The sequence below is a fragment of the Lathamus discolor genome, chromosome 4, assembly GCF_037157495.1.
Source record: "Lathamus discolor isolate bLatDis1 chromosome 4, bLatDis1.hap1, whole genome shotgun sequence".
NCBI lineage: Eukaryota > Metazoa > Chordata > Aves > Psittaciformes > Psittacidae > Lathamus > Lathamus discolor.
The window spans coordinates 74,423,667-74,449,231 of record NC_088887.1 but is presented as its reverse complement, the minus strand read 5'-3'; the positions used below and the strand labels follow the sequence as shown (position 1 = coordinate 74,449,231).

The 25,565-nt window shown below is 41.8% G+C and overlaps 1 protein-coding gene across 6 annotated transcripts in view; it reads right to left on the bottom strand.

Moving 5' to 3' along the window:
- The window catches only part of ABCC4 (ATP binding cassette subfamily C member 4 (PEL blood group)), a 152,339-nt gene extending 130,076 nt beyond the window's left edge, over positions 1 to 22,263 (bottom strand). For 5 of the 6 annotated variants that reach the window (XR_010612358.1, XM_065678058.1, XM_065678062.1 and 2 more), the window contains exons 1-6: positions 22,103 to 22,263; positions 8,828 to 8,938; positions 6,523 to 6,643; positions 5,681 to 5,905; positions 1,589 to 1,678; positions 1,011 to 1,174 (exon numbers count right to left, since the gene is read on the bottom strand). Coding sequence is in view for 5 of the 6 variants with exons in the window: in XM_065678058.1 (XP_065534130.1) it covers positions 1,011 to 1,174; positions 1,589 to 1,678; positions 5,681 to 5,905; positions 6,523 to 6,643; positions 8,828 to 8,938; positions 22,103 to 22,176 (785 nt within the window). In the remaining variant the exon portion in view is untranslated. Of the gene's footprint in view, positions 1 to 1,010; positions 1,175 to 1,588; positions 1,679 to 4,704; positions 5,039 to 5,680; positions 5,906 to 6,522; positions 6,644 to 8,827; positions 8,939 to 22,102 lie in introns of those variants that run through there. The other variant, XM_065678059.1, reaches the window with a different exon arrangement.
- Between the last annotated feature and the right edge of the window lie 3,302 nt (positions 22,264 to 25,565).

The following is a 25,565-nucleotide window of genomic DNA, read 5'->3' as shown; positions in this document are numbered from 1 at the left end:
AGTCTCCTTTCATAATTCTCAGCTCTCTCTTCACACCTAGCCATGCAACAGCAATGCCAGTCTCAATACTTCTGGAAAACTAGTCTTAAAATACAAGGTGAAAACAACACATAACTCCTTTAAAAAAGTTTCACTGATTGAAAGAGCTATAAGGAACCGACTCACCCTGAATACAAATGCAACAAGGATGAATAACGCTACTACACGTGTGTAAACAGCAAACATAAACATATTCCCATCTAGATGTAAAGGCCATTTACAAGCTGATGATGTAAGCAGAGCATGATTAAATACACACGAAAGTCTGAAACACTGAAGATAATTCAATATCCTCACTTGAGGCAAGTCTTTCTTTTAGGAGGAAGTCAGAAAAAACAAATTAAGTTTGTCAGATAATGGATAATTACTGCAAACTCATTTTTTGTATCTCCACAGCCTAGAACCTTACAGTTAGAAACCTCATAGCTGACATCATAAACCATCATCAGAATTCTTTTCTTCCTTTCACTCTCAGTTCCTTGCCCTTTTTCCTCTCTGCATCTTTGTCTTGGAGGGGTGAGAGAGCAAGACCTTTGAACATGAAACTTTCAAAGCTTTCTGTTGCAACTCCTGTGCAGCCCCATTAAATCAAACCTACAGTAGGACTGACAGTACTGCCTTTGTAGTAACCACTCCTTAAGTATCAATGCAGGAAGGCAAAGCTCAAGGAGTTATAAAATTCTATGCCTACATCTACAGCAAGTAAGCTATAGAAGTAGCCCATCTCTTCTAGTATACTGGACAGCTAATGAGTAGCAGATACTTTCTGCGTGTCTGGAAAAATGACCACTTGAAGTCCCTAAACAGGAATTCAGAACTCTCACATTATCAACTACAAAAAACACATGCGAAGATGAAAGACAATGCAAAAAACCCCTCACCAGACAGAAGCAGTACCCTGCCTCCATCAAGTATGCCCATTTTAAAACCCAGGACAAAAAATACCTACAACGCAACACCTGCAACCTTACCTTAGGGAAGAAAAAAGCCTCCCAATGCAGGTCTGTACAGGAAGAAGAATAATTAGAACTGCCATTCCTGCAAGACATGATGGGCCTATCTCCATCCAGAGAAGTACTGTTACTGCTACAGCTTGAATTGGTCCAGCCCACAAGAAGTGCAAGAAAACTGTTACCTAGGCAAACAGTTAAGAAAGAAAAATTATCTTTTGGTCTTACCTAAAAAAATTAAACCTTAATAACACAAAGTTAAAGAAACACCTTTGCCTGCAACAGGTACCAAGGCATCCAGTGAGAATTCTGCACCAGACTCAGAGACCTTAATGTAACCTCCAGAAAAGCAGAAAATTACCACCCTGGTCTGGTTTTATCTTCATGCACCAGTATTTCTCTGAGCTTGGGAAAATATTTAAGGAGGGGGGAAAAAAGTATGTTTTCCGCCCATCTTTTAAGAGAGTATTTCTCTATGATGTTTAAGAAACAGCTGGAAGAAATGTTCATAGGAAACAATCACCAGTTGTAAACAAAAACTTCTTAACTCAGACACCACAATTTCTACATCCCCTTGGAAAGACCTGTAATATTCCTACCTGATCAAACTTGTTCACATCATTTGACAGAAGATTTACTATTTGACCAGTGGTAGTTTTTGACATAGCTACATTACTGAGACGAAGTGCCTAAAAAAGAACAGTCAAAATTGTCACAGCTCATAGAGCACAGTACACCTATACACAGAAGGCTCAATACACAAATACAATACTGGGGCAAAAGCTGAAGGCATATCTCAGATTTTGCCTGTGAATACCTGGGCACAGTTCAAGAACCTTAGATAACATGTGGATTATGTTAAATATTCTGAAGAAGAGAGTATAAAATAAAGCCATTTCAGACACAGACAGCAAAAACAGTTTCAGAATGTATTGCCTCAGTTCATTCTAACCAAGACAGCAAGCACCTGAGCCAAAAGGAGGTAGCTCATCTGTGACTGTTTTGTCTTCTTGGAGAAAAGACAGCCTTTCCAGTCGTCAGTGGTAGAATCATAGAATAGTTAGGGTTGGAAAGGACTTTAAGATCATCTAGTTCCAACCTGCTGCCATGGGCAGGGACACCTCAGACTAAACCATGTCACCCAAGGCTTTGTCCAGCCTGGCCTTGAACACTGCCAGGGATGGAGCATTCACAACTTCCCTGGGCAACCAATTCCAGTGCCCCAGTACCCTCACAGTAAAGAACTTCCTCCTTATATCCAATCTAAACTTCCCCTGTTTAAGTTTTAACCCGTTACCCCTTGTCCTGTCACTACAGTCCCTAATGAAGAGTCCCTCCCCAGCATCCCTATAGCCCCCCTTCAGGTACTGGAAGGCTGCTATGAGGTCTCCACACAGCCTTCTCTTCTCCAGGCTGAACAGCCCCAACTTCCTCAGCCTGTCTTCATACGGGAGGTGCTCCAGTCCCCTGATCATCCTCATGGCCCTCCTCTGGACTTGTTCCAAGAATTCTATGTCCTTTTTATGTTGAGGACACCAGAACTGCAATGGTAATGCAATTTTAGTCTTTTCTTCCCTTCTTGCTTCAAAACCACTTCTGAAGTAGCACTGCGTTTTAATATTGTTTTGTTTTGTTTTTTTTTTTTAAGTGAAATAAGCCTTACATTTTCCTGGCTCAATGGACCTGTCTAGACTGCAAAGGGTGCAGAAGAAAATGGAAACATCACACACAAATCAGCAGTTTTACTGATATAACCAATATCTCCCCGAAGTTCTGTTTTGGTACTTTCCCTTTCTACTACATCTGAAACATGTACCACATACCATAGGAGCTGCTATAAAGAAAATTAACTCTATCCCAGCCAAAGTCAGTATACTGTGACTTTAAGTACTGTTTTAACCTTAACATTTATAAATTCACTCTGAAAGTAAGAAATACTAATCTAGAGCCACACACCTTTTTAAAAAGCAACCACAGTTTGAATTTAATTTTATTTTACATTTGCCAATTATCTGCCTGTTTTCAGCACAAAAATCTGCCTTACTGTCTATAGATTTTCTGTACAGACGTATTTCCCAGCAAGCACCCTCTCTCAAGAAAAATAGGTTTTAGTTATATTGACTAATGAGAGGGGTTTGTACACTTGATGTCTTAGGTTATTCTTCTTTTTTTTACCCCCAAGATGTAATTGCAATGACCCAATTTCAATTTTTTAACCTTTTTTTTTGCCTCATATACTCCTATCTTAGTGTTTTAACCTTTCCCTGCCCCAAAAAGTTAATTCAAAAGCACATTAAAAAGGGAAAACTGACCTTAGAAAAGAATAATGTAACTGCTTGGTCAAATAACAGCTGACACTTTTTTGGCAGCTTTCAGTCTCAACCAACTACTCCACACTTTAAACTGCTTTAGTGTTTATTCTGAACCTCACAGAACTTCTAAAACTTAAGTCTTCAGAAAAAAAAAAAAATATATATATATATATATATATATATATATATATATACACAAAAATCAGCCTCCCATAAGTAGCCTTTGGTTTTAACACATGAGACTGAGTCACGAGACGGATTCGTTTTTCATTTTTGTTACAAGCTTCCTGTGTGCATCACTAGTACTTCTTACTGATCACAAAACACCTTAGTGTTCGAATACAGGGGTTTTACAAATGAGATTCTAACTTTCCAGGAAATGAAAAAGGGTTTAAAACTTAAGAATTATGAGCGTAAGTTCTCCATTAAGGATGCTCTCTCTCCCAGCCATTCACCCTTGCAAACCCAATTTTATATTTACTACAGCAATTAACACACACTGCAAAAGTATTAGTAAATTAGCACCCAGATTCTTTCAAAGGTCTGTATGAGGATAAAGAGGAAGTATGACCTATCTATAAGCCCCAGATAACAGGGACAAATTATTAGAAAGGTTTATCAACGCTCTGATGTGACCTCAGCCTCCACCCTCAGGAGTAAACACGAGATGAGGGGAGATTAATTTTCTATTTAATCACATCTCTAGAAATGAGGGTGCATATTATGAACATTTCTTTTCCAAGCTTCTAAGCCAATATCAACACAGCAAAAAACAACATCGCTATATACATATTTCATGAACTTCAAACTCTGTTACGATAATCAGTTTAGCAAATTAATACCTTGGAGAGAGATGTTTATGTACAAGAAAGCAGTGTGCCATGTTAGAGATGAGCTCCCAGAGGATAATTTCCAAAGTATCAGAAGAGGGAGGAGAATAAATATATGCATGAAAAGCAATCACCACTTACAATGGGGACAGTTTTACTCTCCTCACTTTACTGCTTTGTCCAAAACCTTTGCATGACCATACCAGTAGTACAAGGGTTTGTCTTAACTGTATGGTAGCTATGTTGGATGGTTAAATTAGCATGAATTTCTTCACATTCTAAAGAAACTTTGCAGCCCTGATCCTTCAATTAAACATCTTTGCTGAGGTTAGAACTGGCAGGTCACTATTCTAGCAGTACTAAAGCTAAAAAAAAAAAATAGGGCATTTTCCCTTCCAACATCCCAGAAGGGACTTCCCACTTGGAAGCAAAAAGCAGCTCAATGGCTTGGATACTGCCAACAGCTTCAGAAGAGGAAAGCATATATATACACTTGGGTTGCTTGCTCCTCAGAGCACACAAAGGCCCACACATCATCCTGGATGTCACTCAGCCCCTTCCTGGAAGTAATACCTGTAACTTCTCTTGTCCATCTGAGAGTGGCCTCAGCTCTGTCTGTAGTCAAGGACAGCTATTTCTTGATCAGGACACACAGAGAGCAAAGAATCACAGCTTACTAAATGTACATCCCTGCACTTCATTAGCTGTAATGAAGGACTCCAGTGCTCCCACAGTAAAACCAGTAACTGATACTAAAAAATGACTCTAACCTACCTTTAGAATTCAGCATGGTTCTGAACCACGTCTCCTGTGCCCGCGCCCCTCTTTCCTCATACCAAAGCAGAAGGGATACTAACGCCGAAATTAGTAGATCATCTCGTCCAGCCCGGAGGGGGCAGCAGCAGTACTGCTGCCTGTCCCCAGACTAACCTGATGGATGCCTCGAGAGGGGGGGCAGCCTCTCTGACCCGCAAAGGAGGCAACTCACCAGTTCTACAGCACTGCTGAAAAACCAATAAACAAATCCCACCATTAACCACAAAAGTCCCGTGGGGAAAATTGTACAGTGAAGCGGTTCCCAGATAACTGAGAGAACCGAAGCAGGTGGTGACAGCCAAGTATAACATCCTCCCTCCGGGATGAACCTGCAGGGCTGTGTAACTGCCAGCATTCCCTCGGAGAGGTCTGCCCCTCTTCTGCTGTATCCTAACTGCTTCTGACAGCTCCAGCACACAAACCAGCAATGGCAGGGCCCCTTTCCAACAGCACCAGCAGGCAAAAATCAGCACCTCTTCCTAGTCTTTAGGGCTATTTAATTCACCTTCTCTAGGAGGACTGAAGCTGTCATTCAAACACTGCATGACCAAAGAGAGAGCAAGAGCACATGTGTACGTTTAAGGTCCGATACATATTGGCATGCGTTACATTTTCACAAATGAGTAGCTTCAAAGGAACTGCAAGAATGAACATACCAAATAACTGTATTTTTAAACTCCTCTAACGAAAAAGCTGTCAAATGCCAAATATATCTGTAAACATGTTTGCTTACCTTCCGATAAATCATATGACACATAGCTACCCTCAGCTTCATGCCAGCCCGCTGTACATGATAGAAGTATAAGTGGTGCATTATAGCTAGAATAAGCGTGCACACAGACAGAGCAGCTGTGTAGCAATATGCAAAATTCAAAGCTACCTCATCTGAGGGATCATAGTTTTCAAAATAATTAATAATTTTTCCCAAAAATACTGGCTGAACTATTTTGAGGGTTTCCTGAAAGAAAAAGAAGAGAAAAAAGTATAAACAATTTGATATCATACCATGCTACCCAAGTTTGTAACCAGGCAAACAAGAGCCAAGTACTGCTGCAAGTCACATTCCGTATTAATCTTCATTGCGCTCAAAAATGACAATTTTTATCAACACATAATTCAAAAGAACTATGTTCCACATTAAAATTTAGCTGATTCTTTAAAAAGAACTCTCAATTGCCAATAAAAACTTTGATGTTATAAAAATGAGTACGTGCTACACTGATGACAGTGTGTCCTTTACAGCCATCTACATATACCAAGAAAAACCCTTTTCTATTGGGCACTCCACTCAGATACATAAAACACTGCTAAGCCTTACAATGCAAGTCAAGGGCTTGTAATGTCTCACTGAAATCAGCTTTGTTCCACATCCATAATCCTGCAGTTAGGACTCAAATTTCTCATACTCTATAGGGCTATGGCTCTTTTTCACTTTTCTGAGAGAGTACATGAACATTACAGATTCTATGAACAGCGCAGCATGAAGTCACCAGGATGTATCACGCAATCTAAGAGGCCAAGTTTGACATTGCTCTTAGCTAAGAAGTGTGTTGTATGACATTTTACTCCACTTACCTCAATCATTGTGAAAATTCCAAAAACTAAATAGGATTTCCAGTAACAAAGAATAATGGCTTTTGTCAAATGTGGCATTTTTCCTCTCTTTTTTGCTTTTTGCACCTCTTTATCCCAGTACCTGACAAACAGAACACAAACATGATGGAGGACAGAAGTAAAACCACAAGACAATTACCTGGAATAAAATACTTTCAGATATACAGATTGCCTTGATCACTTTCATACAACACAAAATTAACAGATAGTCATGTTTTCTCATTCACATAAACACACAGTACCCATAGTATATTATAGGCCTATTTGTCCTTGTACAACCACAAACAATTCACCACTGCTGGCTATTGACATACGTGCTGATGAGGAACCCTTTTTTTCTTCTTCTCTCAGTTCAGACAGACACTTAGTTAAGAGCCTAATACCATATGATCTCCTGACTACGAACTAAACTGAGGGAGCATGGACTGTCTTTACTGTCCTATAAGCACTGCACTTCCCAAGGCAGGCTGTGATGAACAACCCCTTCTCATGCCTGGATCTTTCTTTTTTTCTACCATGTGCTTTGATGAGGACAAGCAGATAAGGCACAAACGCAACTGTCTGCAGCAGTTTTGCCACCTAACACTCCAGATGTCTCTCTGAAGGCAAGGATTACAGCAGCAGAGTGGCAAAGACCTTTGCATTACCACATGTCTGCCCACAAGGAGGGAACAATCTGTTCACATTAAAATCAAAGACGGTAACAACAAGCATAATTTTAAGAAGAAAGTACCAGAACTTAAGCAGACTTCTTAAAGCATGCTGTTACCAGACAGGATACTCCTCCTTTCTTCTGGAGGCTAAATATTTCTTGACAGACCCTCCGACCTTATTAGTTTGAGAGCTGAAATGAGTCTAAGACGCGAATGCCAAATTATTTTGCAACACAGCACACAAGTTTGAGGCATACAGTATGGATAATAAAACTTTTTTTTTTTTAACCCCCTTGAAGGGTTACAGAGTTATTGTCTAAATACTTCGGAATCAAAATTGAAACTGTGTAGATTCTGTTGTGTTTGCTGGACCAAAAGAAAAGACTACTTCCTTAGGTGGCTATTTATGAATCATATTGTGTGCTTCTTGGCCAGGTACACTACAGAATTAAAAACCACTTTTTTTTTTTTTGGCATGCTGTATTTTCTACCATTTCCTGACTCATGGAAAGTGTGTGCTTTTACTGTAAGAATCATTGGAAACAGTCCATCTTCCTCCACAGCTAACTCCTTGAACTTCAAGACACAGACGTGGAACTTGGCAAAGCTCTCCAGCTAGAGAGATGTTAAAAGCTGCATGCCTATGAGGTTATCACCTACCCTTTTTCTTCAGTTAACTCATCCAAAGCAGAATGATGCATGACCTGTCATAATCGTTCATTCCCAGATTCTTTTTACTTGTGGAAGAGTCTCTCACTCCAACCAAACTATCGGGAAACTTGATTTACTCTACCTTCAGTGTAATGGCAAGAAATAGCGAGATCACACTTCCCTAATACAGAGGCCACCTTTCACCAGGAGACACCACTTCCTCCAATTATATTTAACAAAAGTTTATTTGAGGACAAAAATGTTAGCTATTGCAAGGTTCAAGACAATCGACAAACTGTTATTCTTGGAAGATATTTCACTATTAAAAAAGAGAGAGATCTTCCTGGGTCATAACAGCATGACTTGGTACACCGTCCACGAAAGAGTATTTTTAACAAACTAAAAACACTGCCTAGACACAAGCTTTCAGATGTCCAAGGTATTCTATCCACTTCACTAAAGAGGGGCATATCTTCAACATACATACATTTATACACAAACATACATAAAGGGTAGACAGCTGTCACTTAATTCAGTTTGTGCTCAAAACCAAAAACAACGAAGAAAAAACCCTAAGATTTTCCCCCATTTTCATAGAGAGAAATTTCAAGTTTCTACAGCTATTCTACCCATGGACAGAAGGCTCACATCAATTTATTACGGATTACGGCAGTAACAGTTGATGAAAAGTCTTCTTTCCCAAGCACTCTGTGAAGTGTCAGATTAATTATAAATTACATAATTGAAAGACTCTAATGCATTTTCATTACGTATAACTTGAAAAAACATTAAAATGCTTCCATGGTAAACAAGTTCTAAATATTGCCATTAGTTCTTCAGCATTTTTGACAGCAAACCTTGTTAAACTTTACAACCACCTCTTCTAATTTTAGTACAGAAATAAAACTCTTGCTTTCCCCAGCAGAAACTCAATAAAAGGGAACAATTATTTTCCTCCTTACCACTGCAATTCTTCTCCAAGCTTTTCTGAGGAATCTTCTGGCAGCACTTTATACATATCATCTTCTTCAAGCTTCCGTTTATGGCCAATGACAAATATGGGATTCAACCACCTATTTACATACAAATTATTAATAAACTGATCAGCAAACCAAAACAGTAGTTTCTTTACATATTAATTCTTTTACCCCTTTCCTGCCTTCTATTCTCCTGCATCACTCAACATCCATGCATTTTACTGCACTTTTCTCTTACCTGAGAATTAAGCCACCTCCCTTTCACAAATGGGAAAATGTTTTCCATTTCCTAAAGCTGTTTATGCCCATAGCACCCTATTTGACAGCCAGTACAATTCTTCTTGGCCTTATGGCAACTGTTTTCTCTAAAGTGGTCTCTTATGTTTGAGGAAAATTAGCATTCCTTTCAATATTTAGGGAAAAAAAAATGTTCTAATCCAACTATTAAAATACTGACAGAGTTGTAAATAAAATGGCAATACACATTAAAAGACATTTTTGTAACTAGCATGACTACTCATTACATGAGGAAAAAAACTAACTGCTGTTCAACTGCCATCTTGACAGTAATTAGGTCAGCAACTTAAAGACAACTACTCATGTAAAAATGGGTAAATAATGGATTATTACTAGAAGTGATATTATGCACGTTTGGAAGAGTGTGTAGGTTCCAAAAAGGAAAATGTCTAACAGCTCAGTTTCCTTAGTGGACAGATTTTTAAAAGCTCAGTATTTTATGAGAGCACTTTGAAGACAAACTGTAATGGTGCTACTGTAGATTTGCTGAAAAATGCAGTATTTTGATAGATCAAATAATACTGTCAGGAAACAGTAAGACTAGCTTTTATGCATCTAGATCCTTCTTCAAGCCTGAAACACAGGTCAAGAAGATCCAAACAGTTTCAGCTGCACCCCAGAGAGCAGATGGATGCATGGCAGAAAGCGCGAAACTGACCAAGCTGCTCACGAGATGGACCAAAAGAGAATGACACCTCTGAAACAGGCATCAAGTGGGATCAACTTGTTAGGGAGTAAGGGAACTTGCAGTTTGCCACTTAGTCTGTCTCTCTCCTGAATCCATGATAGCTGGTTTCCAGGAGAAATGCGGATTTTGGGTTTCAGGCCTGTTTACTACAAGTACTTTCTCAGAGGGTCAACACAATCAGAACCAAGAGGTCAGGAATGGACCTGTTTAGGAAAACATATTCTTGCACTCAGTGCAGTGTTTGTGCATTTCAGTTGCCTGTGAAAGCTCATAAATGCTGTTTAGTATCTGATGCTTAATTATCCCCTGACTTCATCAACATAGTTTTTAAAAGAGCACCTGGTGCACTAGGTGAAATGTATTATCTTCTGGAAGGTCTACATGTGAGAATTCAAAACTGGGATGGTTTACAATGAGGACATTTCTTTATTCACAACCACAACAGTGGTTATGAATACTCATCAACCAGCTTTGAATTTCTTGCTCAGGCATGTTCCAATTAAATTCTGTATACACTGGCTTATAAGAAGTTTGTTGATTAGTTATGCAGTGGAGGGGCAGGCTGAATCCTAGAAGAGGGGGCTCACAGAGTTTCTCTGAAGACAGAACTGTTGCAAAAACCTTCTTCACAGTCTCCATGGCACAACTGCTTATAACAAATGGGATTTTATAGTGTTTTTCCTTCACTGCTTAGCATGTTAGCACAGTGTTTGTGTGACTCATTCAAAGATTAAGAGTCTATCCTTAGAGCAGCATCTTTGATGCCTAACAGCCCTTTTTACACTCTTGGAGTGAGTACTAAAGATTTGTGTATGTGAGCTGTTAAACCCTAAATGTATGTTAAAAGCACAATTAGAAACAGAAAGTACTTGTCAGACAAGTCTGGTGCTTGGACTCTATGGCCAAATAGCACCAGGGCCCAAATCACTGCCACAACTTCCCTACAGGTCCTGACAAAGTCTCTCAAAGATCAACTGCTTCCAACCAGCAGAAGAGCTTCTGCCTAGTTTGACACAATGACTCTGCTCCACTGAAATACCTCTTCAGCCACAGTTCTTGCAGCCAACCACAGGGAAAAAGTACACATGATGCAGATAATCTCAAGGCCATTCAAACAATTTCTGCCTGCTGGACAAGAGAGGCCCTGTGTGCTCCAGGACAGACAGTTATGGGAAAGATCTACAGACTTCAGTTGACTCATGTGGCTGATACCAAGTGTTCCTCCTCTTGCAACATCAATATTAAAGTTACTCCATAAACAAGTCACAGGTCTGCCTGACAGAGAAGAATAGAGAACAAGTTCTCTTCCCCAACTCCTTCGCCATGAGAATTAGGATGAGGCAGTTCCTTCAGGAAAATAAAGGCATAAATCCTTCTCACATCTACGGAAATGGTTACGAGATTCCACCAGCTACTGTTGCCAAGGTGGTGAAAACAAAAATCATTCTGACATTTAGCAAGGAGCATAAATATCTATTACAGAATCACAAAATGGCTGGGGCTGGTTAGAAGAGACCTCTCTAACTCATCTGGTCCAACCCCCCTGCTCAAGCAGGGCCACCTAGAGCTGGCTTCCCAGGCAGCTTTTGAGTATGACCAAGGATGGAGGCTCCACAACCTCCCTTGGTAACCTGTGCCAGTGCTCGCTCACACTCACAGTGAAAAAGTATTTCCTAATGTTCAGAGGGAACCTCCTCTGTTTCAGCTTGAACCTACTGCCTCTTGAACTGCCACTGGGCACTACTGAAAAGAGCTTTCCTCTGCCCGCCTTGCACCATCCCTTCAGGTATTTAAATACATTGATGAGATCTCCCTGACCCTCCTCTTCTCCAGGCTGAACAGTCCCAGTTCTCCCAGCCTTTCCTCATAGGAGAGATGCTCTAGCCCCTGCATCATCCTTTGACTCTCTCAAGTATGTCCATATCTCTCTTGTACTGGGGAGCCCAGAACTGTGTGGCCTCACCAGTGCTGAATAGTGTTGTCCATTACCGGCACGTAGGAGAATGCACAGAGGAGAATAAAAGAAACTTAAAAATATGTTTTAGCATACACTTTGAAGAAACAAAACAATGCTCTTAATGTTACTCTGTAGAACACCATTCCTTTACTTTCACTTTTCAAAAACACACAACCGAGCCACAGGAGAAACAATGCTTCTGTTGAGAGCAACTGCTCCTTATATCAGTTTTAAACAGCACTGCAGTCAACAGCAGCAGAAAGTGCTGACCACAGCCATAGTGTAGTTCATGTGCAAAGCAACCAGGTGAAATAAAACTGAATGGTCTCAAGTCTACAGAATTCCTAGAATAAGCTAACTTATCCTTTCGCCTTGACTCTCTAAAATACTTACTGATGATATACCCACCTCCACTGAGTTCTTACGATTTGTACCAAATCCCTTCTGTCCCCTCATCTCCACACCGATCGAGCACTGTACATACCATGAGACTGATTTTCCAAATGAAGTAGCAGATGGAGATAATAGAGCAGGGTAAAAACTGCCAAAAATCTGAAGGTTTTCAGACTATTAATTCCAGTGAGACCTAGTGCAAATTCAGGGCTTCTCACATTTTTTCCATTAGTTTAATCCATAATTTTGAAAACAGTAATATATTGCACTACAACCCCTATGTTAACATTAAAGAAGGCAAGGAATGTGGAGTATGCAAAAAACCATAGTAATTCATTTTGAGACTCATTTGTTATATGGACAACATGGCAAAGACTCAGCAGAAGCGCACATGTTTCTGCAGGGTTAGGGAGGAAAAAGATCGAAAAGAACCAAGAAGAATCACCCACTGTTGAGCTTTCTGACTACTCTCCCCCAAAACACCCATCTTCAAGATGTGCTACTACTATGGAGGTCTTGAGAATACAAAAGCTTTTAACAGCATGTTGTGTTACTGTAGACTATACCTGAAGATCTTTAGAAGGCAGCTAAAATGTTTTCTTTTGAAACTGACTTAATCCTTGAAGAGCTTTTAGCCCAAGAATGAGGTCTTCTATTTGTCTATTGCAAATTCTTTGTGCGGCAAGAGCAGTTCAAGTTTCACATCTCACTGATGCACGCTGAACTTCACACCACTAAGTCCGCTTTCAGACAGAAGACCTAGCAAATGTTGATACTCGGTCATTAAAGTGAATAATTTCCACCAGGACGCTACATCTAGATCACACCCAGTGGAATTCTCTGCACTTAGAGCAGAATTGAGACCAACCTACTTCACACAGCCTGCTGTTACTGGAGTCACACACTCCTAACAAGCAAATGAACCAAGCCCTTCTCTTGCCTGAAGGCTCAGTTAAATTAAAGAGTGCTATAAGAGGACTGTTAAAGGAAGCTGACAAGTAAGGCAATGGCCTACATAAAGAACATCCCTGAAACCTGAACTTATCCATGAAGGAAGACTGCTTGTTAGAGTGGTCAGTCTTTTGTCCAAACAGACATCAGATAACACTGATCTTTTCAAGGGGGAGGTGGGGGAGGAAGCCCATATGAAAAGTAGAATTTGCTATGAACACAAAACCTGTGCAAGCTGCATTATTCTTTAATAAAAATGCTAAAACAATAAACAAAATTAAAGATGACCTAGAGAAATTGAGGGAATATATTGACAATGATGCAAACTACTCCTCTTATCCCAAGGACAGGGGATAAAATAGACTTGCTAGCAATCTGTTGCCTGAAGAAAAAAAAGATGGTGGAGAGGAAAGACTCACACCTCAGTACCACATTTCCGTATTTCCCTTTGAAGAAGCTGTTCAACTTAAATAAAAATGGAATGCGTTAGCCATTGTCTTCTCTTTTCCCAGGTATCTTCCTGTTTGCAAAGAATTCTGCACGATTATTTAGTTCTTTACACATCACCTCATTTTAGACACTCTTTCAAAACACAGGGTTCACCTGATGCTTTTCAAAGCGCTTAGCCCAAATATTTCCTGGCACAAACTACACATAAAAATCTGAGTTACCTGGAAGAATCCCGAGTACTTTCTGTTCTACTGGGAATGCCTCTGTTCTATCAAGATGATTAGCTGATCAAAGACATTGGTCTGGAAAGAAGCCCAGAATTAGTCCCTGTTACTGCCAGAATACTGATGTCACTAGGAATAGATTAAAAAACAAATTAAAAAATCCCCCTGTAACCTGGTGCAAACCCAAGAGATAGCCAACTGCAAAACTCACTCCTCTGACCCCAAAAAGCTTTTCACCTTTACAGCAGTACCTTGGGCACTGATAAAAAAGGAAAGTGATTCATTTCTGAACCAGCAGATACACAAAGACCACAATATAAACATTCACTTCCTGCAGTTCCCTACTCCTGGATTACACACCCTGTAATATTACAACATAGTCAACCAGCCACAGTTTACGTAGTTGTTCAGGAAAGTGCAATTTTTTACCAGCTGCAATTAGAGCAACTCCAAAAGAATTTCAGAACCACTCTAAGATCTTCAGAAAAAGCTCAGTGTTTCCATACCCTTGTAAGAGAAATGAGACATAAAGGGAAGGTCTCAAGTCATCCCCTTCTTCACACAGATAGCATGTGAGAGACTCAGGCCCTGTCCAAAAGGCATAGTCATTACGCAATCAGGACAGTCACGCTACTCTGTTTCATACATGAAATACAACTTCCTAAATGAGAAAACTTTGAAATCAGGTTTCCTAGGATCCCAAAAGAATTTCTTTTCCGCCAAAATACATTACACATAAGTTCATTAAACTAAAAACAGTGTCCAGCTGAACAGGTTCATTAACCCAGGGACAGGACCTGCTGCACCTCTGGATTTATATCATATCCTGCTTGCAAATGCTCAAAAAAGTACCGTTCTCGCACTGCAGAGCAGGCTTGCAGGGCTTTCCAGAAACACAGGCATATATTGCAAGTTCTTCATGAACTGAGAAAGTTTGTCACAGAACATCAGCCAAGACGCATTTGGAATTACATTACAAATTTGGAACTATGTTCCAAAGCTGACACAAATAAAAAAACACCCCAAGATCAAAGGATGTGTTTGTTGGGCAGACAGACACCCACCAGCTTCCATTGCCCTGACCAGCCACACAATAGTATCACCATAGTCAGTCACGTACACATTTTAGTACCTGCCTCTGCACAAGTGCAAAATGTTGCTCTCACCAGGTTCCCCAAAGCCTTTGCTTTATCACAAGCCAAGTCAGAAAAATCAATCTACATGGGCTGCTTTTCCAGTTAGAAGAATCTTTTATTTTGGCAGAAGTTTAACTTCTGGGTAATTTTACAGCACCCAGCCGAAGCCACATCCGTTATACTCTCATCAACTAATTCCTTAAGGAAGTGGCTTAAGAACACCATTTTCCCCATTCCTCTTAAGCCTATTTGTGCATTACATTACAAGCATCATCTGTTTACATTCAATTTGCAGTTATTTTTCAACAGTTGCACAGGAGAGTCTTTATTTACTCAAATTCCTCTACTGGGATTTCATTTCTCTAAGCAGCTTGGAAGCACTACTTCAGCTACTAATCTGCAGAGTAACACGTACTTCGTTCTCTTTCATCACTTGCTTTGGAGCTAGTTTGTTGGAATTTTTTATTATTTTTTTTTTAAATATATGGGGTTTCCTCATGGGACCTTTTGATTATAAATCCATATTGATTATCCTCCATAGCTTACTCCAGCTGTCCACCTGCTTTGTTGTACTGCTCATTACCCACCTTTGTGAGCATAAGTTCTACATCAGCAGTGCAAATCCAACACTGCTGTGTACTTACTTTCAGTCTGCAGGAGCACAGCTGGGATGGGATGTAGAGACAGAAGGACATACACTGACAGTCTCCAGTGTTATTTTGCAAAAATTCGTAGTTATCACTGCACTAGTTTGTAATCATCATGTCATTATTTTTTTTAAACCTATCTGTGTTTCACACGCTCACTCATTCTCTTCAGTAAGCTGCCTTTTCCCACGTCCCTTATCAATGCAGTCACCTACAATTAATAAACAAGAGTCAGTTCTGGCATTTCTTGAGATGTTTTTCAATTGGTGTTTTTGTTGCAACTTCCCTCCCTGGCTTACTGCAGCTTAAACAGTAGATTTTCTCATTGCTTACAGTGAGAAAAAATAGGAATACAATGAAATTACTTCAAAGCCATGTTAACTCAAAAACACCCTTCAGGCTTCCAGTTGCAATGCCAGACTGTATTAACCTTTGATACTCAGCTTCATCCCATCTTCCGAGCTGGTGCTTTTTCACAGCACAGCGTAAGCAGCTAAGTTGCTGAACATCCACTTTCTGGTGCTGACAGTAACTCAATTGGTACTTAACTGCATTTATTGCAGGCTATTTTCATGCTGTTCAGCTACCCTGCATCAGCCAGGTATGAGATACTTGATTACTCTAATGTACTTCCTGATGTTCCAGATGGCAAGAAAAAGTAGAAACAGAGCAAGGAAAGAGGAAAGGGGGAAACAAAGAGGATACTACTGAAACAACTTAGCCAGAGTAGGCAGCTGCTTCATCATTTGAAAAATGCACCTAAAAACTGTTACAGCTTCCATACATGTTTAATAGCAAAAAGCAACAACCAACAACAAGAAAAAGGCTCAGACCCTGAAACCAGAGTTATGCAGAAAGTCTGGCTCAGCATAATGGTCTCTGATTTCAGTATCTAAAAGAAAATACAACTACTAAAACCTAATGGTAGCAATTTCTGTATTAACTTCCTTTCTGACAAGTAATGGAAGATTTAAAATCCCCTGTGAATTCACACTGGTATTACAAGCAGTCTAGTAGCAGGGATACAAAAAACAACCCCCAAAACCCAGATGATTGGTCTTTTTAAGCTTCTATTCCCAGAATCTAACCATGTTACCTTCCTCTTCACTCTACTTAAAGCCTTGAAGAATTTTCTAGAAGTGAGGACAAAAAAAGATTTCTGGGAAAAAAGGAAAAAAACCCACTCTATAGCATACTCCTGATTTTTAAGTTTTGCAGGAATTAAGAGGGACATTTCTTCTTCTGAATGCTACAGCATGCTTTACTTGGGGCATTCCAAAGGCAAACAGGCTTGGTGTTGTACTCAAAACAGTTCATCTGATTGTGCACCTGAGCACAGATATTTACTGTAGATAGCAAGTGCTAATATTATGATAGTTTATACACACTTGCTGTACATGATATAATCTATTTAGCACTCTTTTCCCACGTATTTTAACTTCACTAGCTCATAAACAATGATTGTCAACAGTATCTTCTTCTGCATAATACAGCTACCTTGCAATTAAACAAGCAAAACTTACAAATAAATGCAGTAGTTAAGAGACTGAATGATTCAAATTTGACTATAGGATACTAAATATCCGGCAAATGTACAAACAAGGCATTATCTTTAAACAAAGTTGTATGGATGATCCTCAGTCTTCTTTCAATCGAGAAAAAGTGCCATTTCATTCTTCATGTATTGAAAATGTGGTTTCTGTTTACCTATACTGAAGATACTTACATATTTCTTTAGAGTTTCTTACAGGACCACAATTGTCCTGCAGCAGTAAGTCAGTAAATGAAGTAAAATCTAGCTTCCTTAGAGATCTTTACAAAGTGGCATATGTTCGGAGTCACCACCATCACCAGTTTCAAAGAACTGGTGGCATGGCAAATTGCAATGCCTGATGCTATTGAGATATTCATTTGCTACCTGAAGAACATGTAAAATCCTCACAGGTAAATCTATTCACTGACAAAGTAAGGCACACCATTTTAACGGTGGCACTGCTGGACTCAGGCTGGAACTTCCAAGCAACACGAAGAATTCTCTCCCTAACTTCATTCAGTGCAAGGCAAGTCATGCTTTTGAAGAGAGCAACACTACAGGACTAAAATGCAGGTGATACTTTGGCCTACTCAGAAGCCCAGCCAGTGGCCCTTCTGGTTCTAAGCTATAGGGTGAGAGAGGAGGAAGAAGTTAAGGAAAGCATGCAGATTTATTCTGCTGCACGGGAGGTATGCAATATGAATGCATTTGGTCAGACAGCTACATACTGTGCTGTCATCACTGAAAATCCTTGGACTCGCATGCCTGTGCTTACCTCATTCAGTTCAGATTTCAATCCAAAGGTAAAGATTTTTTTCACTCTTCTCTCACTACACTCCAAGTCAAAGATGTGAAGAAGACTTAGTGGTTTTGTCATTTTCTGTAAAGGACATGCTTAGTAAGCCAAGAACAATGCTGTCAGACAACAACAGGTAATGATAAACCAATTGTTTCTTCCTTGGGATCATTAACTGCGCAGATGCCTTGGGGCAAGTTTTCAGTTCATGTTTTAATGCGGCTATTTTAATGGCAGTTGCCACATGTCAAGTGATGATGTAAAAGGCACCCAGCTTCAGGATGCTGATAGCATTCAGTACTCCAAAGGAGCCAAGAACATGTCATAGCCAAAGCAAGTCTGTGATGGGTCAGTAATTATTATTAAAAATAAGTTATAATGTATGAAATTTAGCAGGACTTTAATTTCTTTTATTTTTCTGAGCAAAACCACCAGATACCCTTTCCAGGGTGTTCCAGCTTGCCCTCCTTCTCATGTTATTAACAGGCCAAAAGTCTTCTAAAAATTTAATCACAGCCCATGTTTTGTAACTCTCCACTTAAGTGGACTTGATGCCTGAACAACGGAGTGCATAAAAATTCAACTGCTGTATGGTTAGAATACCTTTGACAACCGAAGGGAGCAAACGCTATAAGCAAATAAAAATACACCTGCTACTTAATGAACATGCAAGCTCAAAGATGTGTTAATATTTAGGAAAGATACTCTTTTATTACTGATTTATTAGTATAGTTATTAATACTCCCCATCACCATCCCCAGCAGGAAAAAAACATGTAAAAATGCTGTTCTCAACTCAAAAGTATGGAGTACAAGGCTTTTTGCATTCAAAACACTTTCTACAACAGAATAACTGTCTGAACATGAAAAATACTGGACTGAATTCTCTCTTTCTTGGACATACCTAAAAAAGAAAGAAAATCCTCCTATTCATCCTTCAAAGCCCTCATTCTTACCAGCAAGCTGAGCCAGCAATAAAAGAGTAAAATATAAAAGAAAACAAACAAACAAAAAAATAAAATAAAAAAAAAAAAAAACCAACCAACCAAGCCACAACAAAATATAGGTGAAGTAAACCAGAAATGTAGCCCAGCTTAAAGATGTTTGATGAGCATGAGAACTTATTACATGAACTACTGACCTTCAGAATCACATCTGGAACATCCAGAACAACAATCTGAGCTTGATAATCCTGCGTTAATACAGACAACTCAGTGAGATACAGGGAAAACAAGAATACTTTGCGACCGCCCTGATCTCCATACTTCTGTCAGAAATAGCTTTTTATTCTTGAGACATGCAGACTAATATTACACAAGGGATGCATTATAAAAATAACAATATTCACACACAATCCAGATGCTCCTCTTTCCCATGAATGTACTACTAGAGCGTTTAATGTTCATCAAGCTCATACTTGTCAAAGTCACAACCCAAAAGCAAGAAGACAAGCTTTGAACAATGGGAGAAGAATGTGTCTTCAGCCTACACACTCATTACCTTCGTTTTATAATTCAATGAAAACATGACTTCTTTTCTCCTGTGAGTTTGATCCTGTTTCTGCCAGGCAATAATTTTAGCTTTTCTTCTGCACCACTGGCAACAAATGAGAGTGCACTTCCTCACAACGGCGAAATTGCACTTTTGGAGCAGAAAATAAATAAACACAAGAAGAACCCTTGCCTAGCTACCTGCAATGCCTGACTTTCTACTCTCACTAATAACAAGCAGCCAACACCTGGGATTTGGGAGAGTAGAGCAGGCACACTTTAGCAACCACATGGTGGTTGTGACTACTCCCAGGCCAGCCCTCCTCAAGCACTGTTCTTCCAGTTCTCCAGAAAAAAACATTTTGGAACATCCTGTGTGAGACGGCAGTTAAAATGAAGCGGTACCAAAGCAGTACTCATACAGCTGTCAGATGCTATATACTTTGGAGAAATGAAGAGCAATTCCAGAAGGTACCCCTAAAGTGAGATTTATAGGTCATGCAGGGTGTTTCAATACTTTCTTAATTTCATATAAAACAGTATTAACCTGCAGAAAAGTAACAGCCTCTGCTTACTCAATTTAAGCCACTGCAGACAACATTTCAGCTGAAACTTCCACTAAGAAAATACTAATGCTTTCTAGCGAGTAAACATCAAGGATATACAGGTATTTTTCATTGTGACATGCAACACAGGTAAAAGAGATTTTAAAAGGGTTTTTCCACTCTCGTGAACTATACAGCTGTGAAAGCCTGAAACCAGTACATAGAGCATTTTAAAGATTTTCATATTCCACTAAACCCTTTTTCAAAGCACAAGCCCTAAAGTTATAGACTACCATTTGACTGCAAAGCATGAAGTCACAGTCAATCTCTGGACTTGCAGCAGGCCTGTCATCCTGCAAGCACAGACTTCCACCTACCCTCCCCTTTGCACAGTAAGAACCTACAAACATGTCTGGAGTAAAAGGAACCTTTCAGGTGCCCACCTACAAAGTGGGAAATTTAAGGTACTTTGTTGCTGCTGTTGAACACTTTACTGTGATACATTCAGACTGATAGAGAAGGACTGAAAAAGGATGACATGATCAATCAGAAAACTAGCTAAGAGCACAGCACACTTCCTTTTTCACTTCCAGCTGGGCTGTTTCTGGCAAAACAACCAGTACCACCACAAGCTTCCAGCAAAGGAAAGGGTACTGAACAGGAGTCCTGGAATGCTACATGGCCAACCGAGGTTCATCCCATCCCATTCTGCCTGGGATTCCTAGCAAAGCTATTCCCAACATTGTCACCCCAGCACCAAAGAAGAAACTACATGTCAAAATGCTGAACGCAAGAGTTCTGCACAGACATACAACCTCCTTTTTTACCCCTTTCTTTCTGCACAGAGTACCTCTAAAGCCATCTTCATGACTGAAAATGTATTTCGCTAAAATTTGTCAAGGCTTTTAAAATCTCCCTACCTTTCAAAAGGGGTTTCTGCACCTGCTGACTTACTTATAGGCTCAAAGTGGTTTTCACTTGTGTTTCAGAGGCTTCCAAAAAAGGAGCCCCACCTGCCATGCCTCTCTTCCTTCTCCCTCCTCCACCACAGAACACAGCATGACCCTGACACCCGCTAAAGTAGGTGATGCAGAATCAACACTAGCTCTGTAACTGCTCTCTTCCAAAGAGGACTTGCTAAGACAGACAAGCGTGAAGTTCTCCCATTTCACTTTGCACCTCTTTTCCAGTTATATTTCTAAGCAACTACACTGTTGAGCTGCTAATTCCTCACTGCTCTGAGTTATTATACATGCCCATGCCAAGGTCTCCACTAACAAGAGCACAAGCACTAACTTTGGACTAGCAGTCATCTGGTCTCATGAAGTTTGTGGAGCACTTCTGCAGACCCTGCCTTCGCTCTGCTGCGCCCCAAGCCTCCCTAGAGCCGAGGCAGCAGACCTGATTGCAGCTGAAGCGGGGATGGGAGCAGGCAGGCTGCTGCCCCGCCATTCCTTACATCGGGAAACTCCCACGCCGCTCTTCGGCTCAGAAACCACCTCCTTTCAAGCGGAGGAAAGCCCCACACCGAAATCAAGATTAGCAAACCCTGCCGAGATGAGCAATACCTGGCCGCGCTCCGTTATGAAAGCGGGGAAGAGAAGAAGCGCCCGGGAGCAGCCCTGCAGCCCCCACCCGGCCGGGGGAACGGGGGCAGGGAGGCGCAGGGCGGTGGAGGACGCCCCGCAGCTCCCCAGGGAGCCGAACACGTGCTCCAGCGGCGCGACGGGGCCGCCCGAGGCGGGCAGGCCGCGGGCTGCGCTGTGCCCGCTCCGCCGCCGGGGATTACCGCCCGCCGCGGGCTGCCGGGTTCACCTCAGGAGACTCCGCCGCGCTCCGGCAGCCACCTGCGTGCGAGCGGCTGCCCGGCCGGCACGGCTCGCACGCCGGCGCCCAGCCGCGACTGCACAGTCACTACCGGCGGCCGGCAGGACCAGCGCCGGCAGACACCTCCCATCCCCCCGTCCGCAGCCGGGGCGCCCGGACCCTCCCGAGCTGCCCTCACCCGGAGCTCAGCACATACACCCGTCCCTGAGGGCTGAGCCCCGCAGCCCAGCGACCGGGTGAGGTGAGGTGAGGTGATGCGATGCGAGCAGCGCTAAGCCTCGGCACGGCACCGCCGCCCTCCCCCCTGCCCTAGCCCGGGCGCTCACCAGAAGAAGAGCCGGGAGCAGAGGTTGGCATCCCGCAGCGGGTTGGGCTTCTCCTCGCGGGGAACCGCTTCCATGCCGCCCGCCGCAGCAGCCCTTCCCGGCGAGGGCGCAGCACCCGACGCGACTTCCCCCCGCGGCAGCCGCCGCCGCTGTGCCGCCGGCCGGTGCTGTTTCCGGGAGCGCTGGCACCCCCGCCTCGTCCCTCCCTCCCGCCGCAGGACGCCTCCTGCCGGCGCGGCTCGCCCGCGGCTCCCGCCGCAGCGCGGAGCTGAGGCGCCGGGCAGCCCCGGAGGCCGCGCAGGGCGGGCGCTGAGCCTCAGGCAGGCCCGGTCTGCAGCGGGCGGGGAGCAGGACCGCAGCGGCGGCGGGGGTCACCTCAGCGTGGGGCCAGGCTCGGGCTGGGGGTACTCCGCTCGTCTGCCCCTGGTTTCTCGCCTCTGTGCGTGTCCTTTCCGGATGGAATGTGTCTCCTCGAAGAGCGCGGTGCCGAGCGCCTTTTGGGGTAGAAAAACACACTGAGGGTCAGGAGTGAGTCCGCTTAATAGGAGCAAACATCACCAGCAATGCTTGCTGTCACCTCTCCCAGATGTTGCAGATGGTTCTATTGCCCCATCCCTGGCAGTGTTCAAGGCCAGGTTGGATGGGGCTTTGGGCAACCTGGTCTCCTGGAAGGTGTCCCTGCCCACGGCAGGGGGTTGGAACTGGGTGATCTTTGAGGTCCCTTCCAACCCAAACCAGTCTGTGACTTTGTGATTCTGTTAAAAAACAAACCCCACCAAAACCACTCCTCATCGTTTAACAACATTTAGGATAGTCTGGTGATACAAATGAAAGAGCAGCTTGTAGTAATAATTAAATGTTCCAGGAGCTAGGTACTAGGTTGTACGTAGTGTTGACCCCTGATATACACAGCTATATCCTCCAACCAGACTTCGTACAACTAATCACAACCCTGAACTCCTGGGCTCCTTCCCAGCCCAGCTAAGCCAGCCCCAACACAGGCACCACTATTACGTTCTGTGTATTCATCTCATGCCCCCAGCAGCAACCAGCCCTGTCTCTTCCCACTAAAATGCATTGCCAGTGAAACAGTTTACAGGGGTGGCTTCTGACTTACCTTAGGGGCATTGGAGTTGACACGTCGTTGAGGTAAAAGAGGGGCAGAGTCTGGGCCACACTGTGTTATTGAAGGAACAGCATCAGTTCACGCTTGTAAGGATGTTATGATAACCGTAAGTCAGACAAATCAAGCTTAAGCTTGCTGTCAGTGTACACTGATGAGGTTGGCAGCAGCATGCGCTGCTTGAGCATGGACAATGTGCCACAGAATTTTGCAAGCACTAAGTAGTACACCTGTCAACAGCTGTCTGTGATCTTTCCAGATTAAAACAAGGAAATAAACTTGCAGAAATGGTGCCGTGGTTTGAAAGGGCATGCTTTAAGAAAAGAGTGCTTATGTATTCCAGAACCTGAACAATTAATTTAAATCATCTCCCAAAACATATGAAAAAAAGCTCTGCCCATCAGCAAAATCTGGCAGGTTTAGATTTCTGTGAAGCAAATTTGTCTAACTTGATACCGATAGGAGAGTTAAAAGGTATGAAAGTCCGGTGCAGGTCCCAAACCACCAGTAAAGTTTGGGTCAAGCAGTGAGAGAAAGGAAGATGGAAATCTAAAACCAACTTTTCTTCATTAAACATTATGTTTTGTGAAGTAGATATGCAATGAAAGATTATCCAAACATTTCTTAGTTTGGGCAAGGGAACAGGATACTCATCATGAACATGTAATTTATTTTAAAAATGCAGTTAAAAGTATTAAAGCAAAATATTAAAGTAATTTTTTTTGCAGCATGATCATAATGGTAGGAAAAGATCAAACCTGGAGAAGTACATTTTTCCTTTGCCAGACTTACCAGCAACAAATGTTAACACTACTTGGTTTTAAAGTAGGTACTAGTGTTTATTTGTAAGTCCAAAACAAAACACGCTGCAAATTCTTGGAGAAGGAAAAAATAAAAAGGAAGGGGAAAATAAAATTCAACAAACCCCATAATACCCTGAAAGCCAAATGAATCTGTAACTCTATCTGTCAAATGTGCAAATAACCATTAGAAACCAATGCAGTAATAAAGAAGTGTGAAGCAATTAGCAACTAAGATGCTCAAGAAAATCTGAGACTGCATATGGACGGGAAGGGGAAGGGAAAATAACAGAGTAATGAAATTAATAATCTTTCTGTTTTAGCGAGAGAGAAAAGCAAGATGCAAACAAACTAATCAAAGTGCAGCTTAGTGAATCTGCAATACGGGTAACAGTCTAGCAAAGCCAACTACTCAAATAGGATAATGGCAAAATTAAGGCAGTGGCATCTGAATTAAACCTGTTATGCATATACATTGTGCTAAGGATATCAATTCTATGATCACAGAGGGTGTCACAACATGAAAACGCACAAGATTCCCTGTTTATTCACTGCACAAGAAAGACCGTAGTCACTCAATAAGCATCTGTACGATGTGTGGCTTGAAGCCCTTGCTCTACTCTCTTCTCATTCTGAATGCAGTCAGACTGACGAGTTTCTTGATGTGCATTTTCTGTGGCACTTATCACTGAAGTACCAGGAGTTCACAAACTGCTGTTCTGAGAACCCTGAGAAGATAATTGGGCAGTTTCAACCAAATCCCAGATGGTGAATGAAAAAAGAGTGTGGACCTTAAGGTGAAATATAGCCACTGATCCCCATTATGCAATAGGAACCTCACTAGGATTATGTAATAGGAAATTCCCATTATGCAACAGGAAAGCTTACTCTTGTGGAGGATGTAGCACTATAACCTTTCCCTTTCAGACAAGCAGCCATTGATTTCAGGACTGAACAATTTCACCATGTCATACCGCAGGGCCTTGAGAGACACCTAGAGAACCAAGACATGTGCATGAGTGTCTGAAAAGAACGTATTAAAGATTTCCTGAGCACTACATGGTGTCTCTGAGGCAGTATTAGGGACAGAGTCAGATTCAAAGCTGTTTGAAAGACATCAGAGGGAGTAGTTTCCCAGAGATGAGCTATGATAGGAGAATACGAAGGCTTTACAACAGTACATTGTTTGAGTTTAATGTTTTTTTGATTGAAGCCAGGCAGAAAGGCAGACTGTATGCCTGCCTGAGAAAACAAACAGGCAGCCTTATTTGCTGCCATGCCACAGGCAAGAATGCAGGCTGTCCTACTGGCTGTGAGCCCGGCTTGTCACTATCCGGTGGCCCGTTTCATCATCTTGCTGATGTATCCACCAGAGAGTCACTTCTCATCCTTCTGCAATACAAACATAGCAGCCTGTTCTTGTTCAGCTGCAGAACACAAATGTCAGTGCTGCAGAACCAAGCTGTAAGTAGTTTTGCTATTTCAGTCTGGTGATCAGTATAGGATACCAATAGTCTTCCTCAGCTTCTCTTCCTATTTC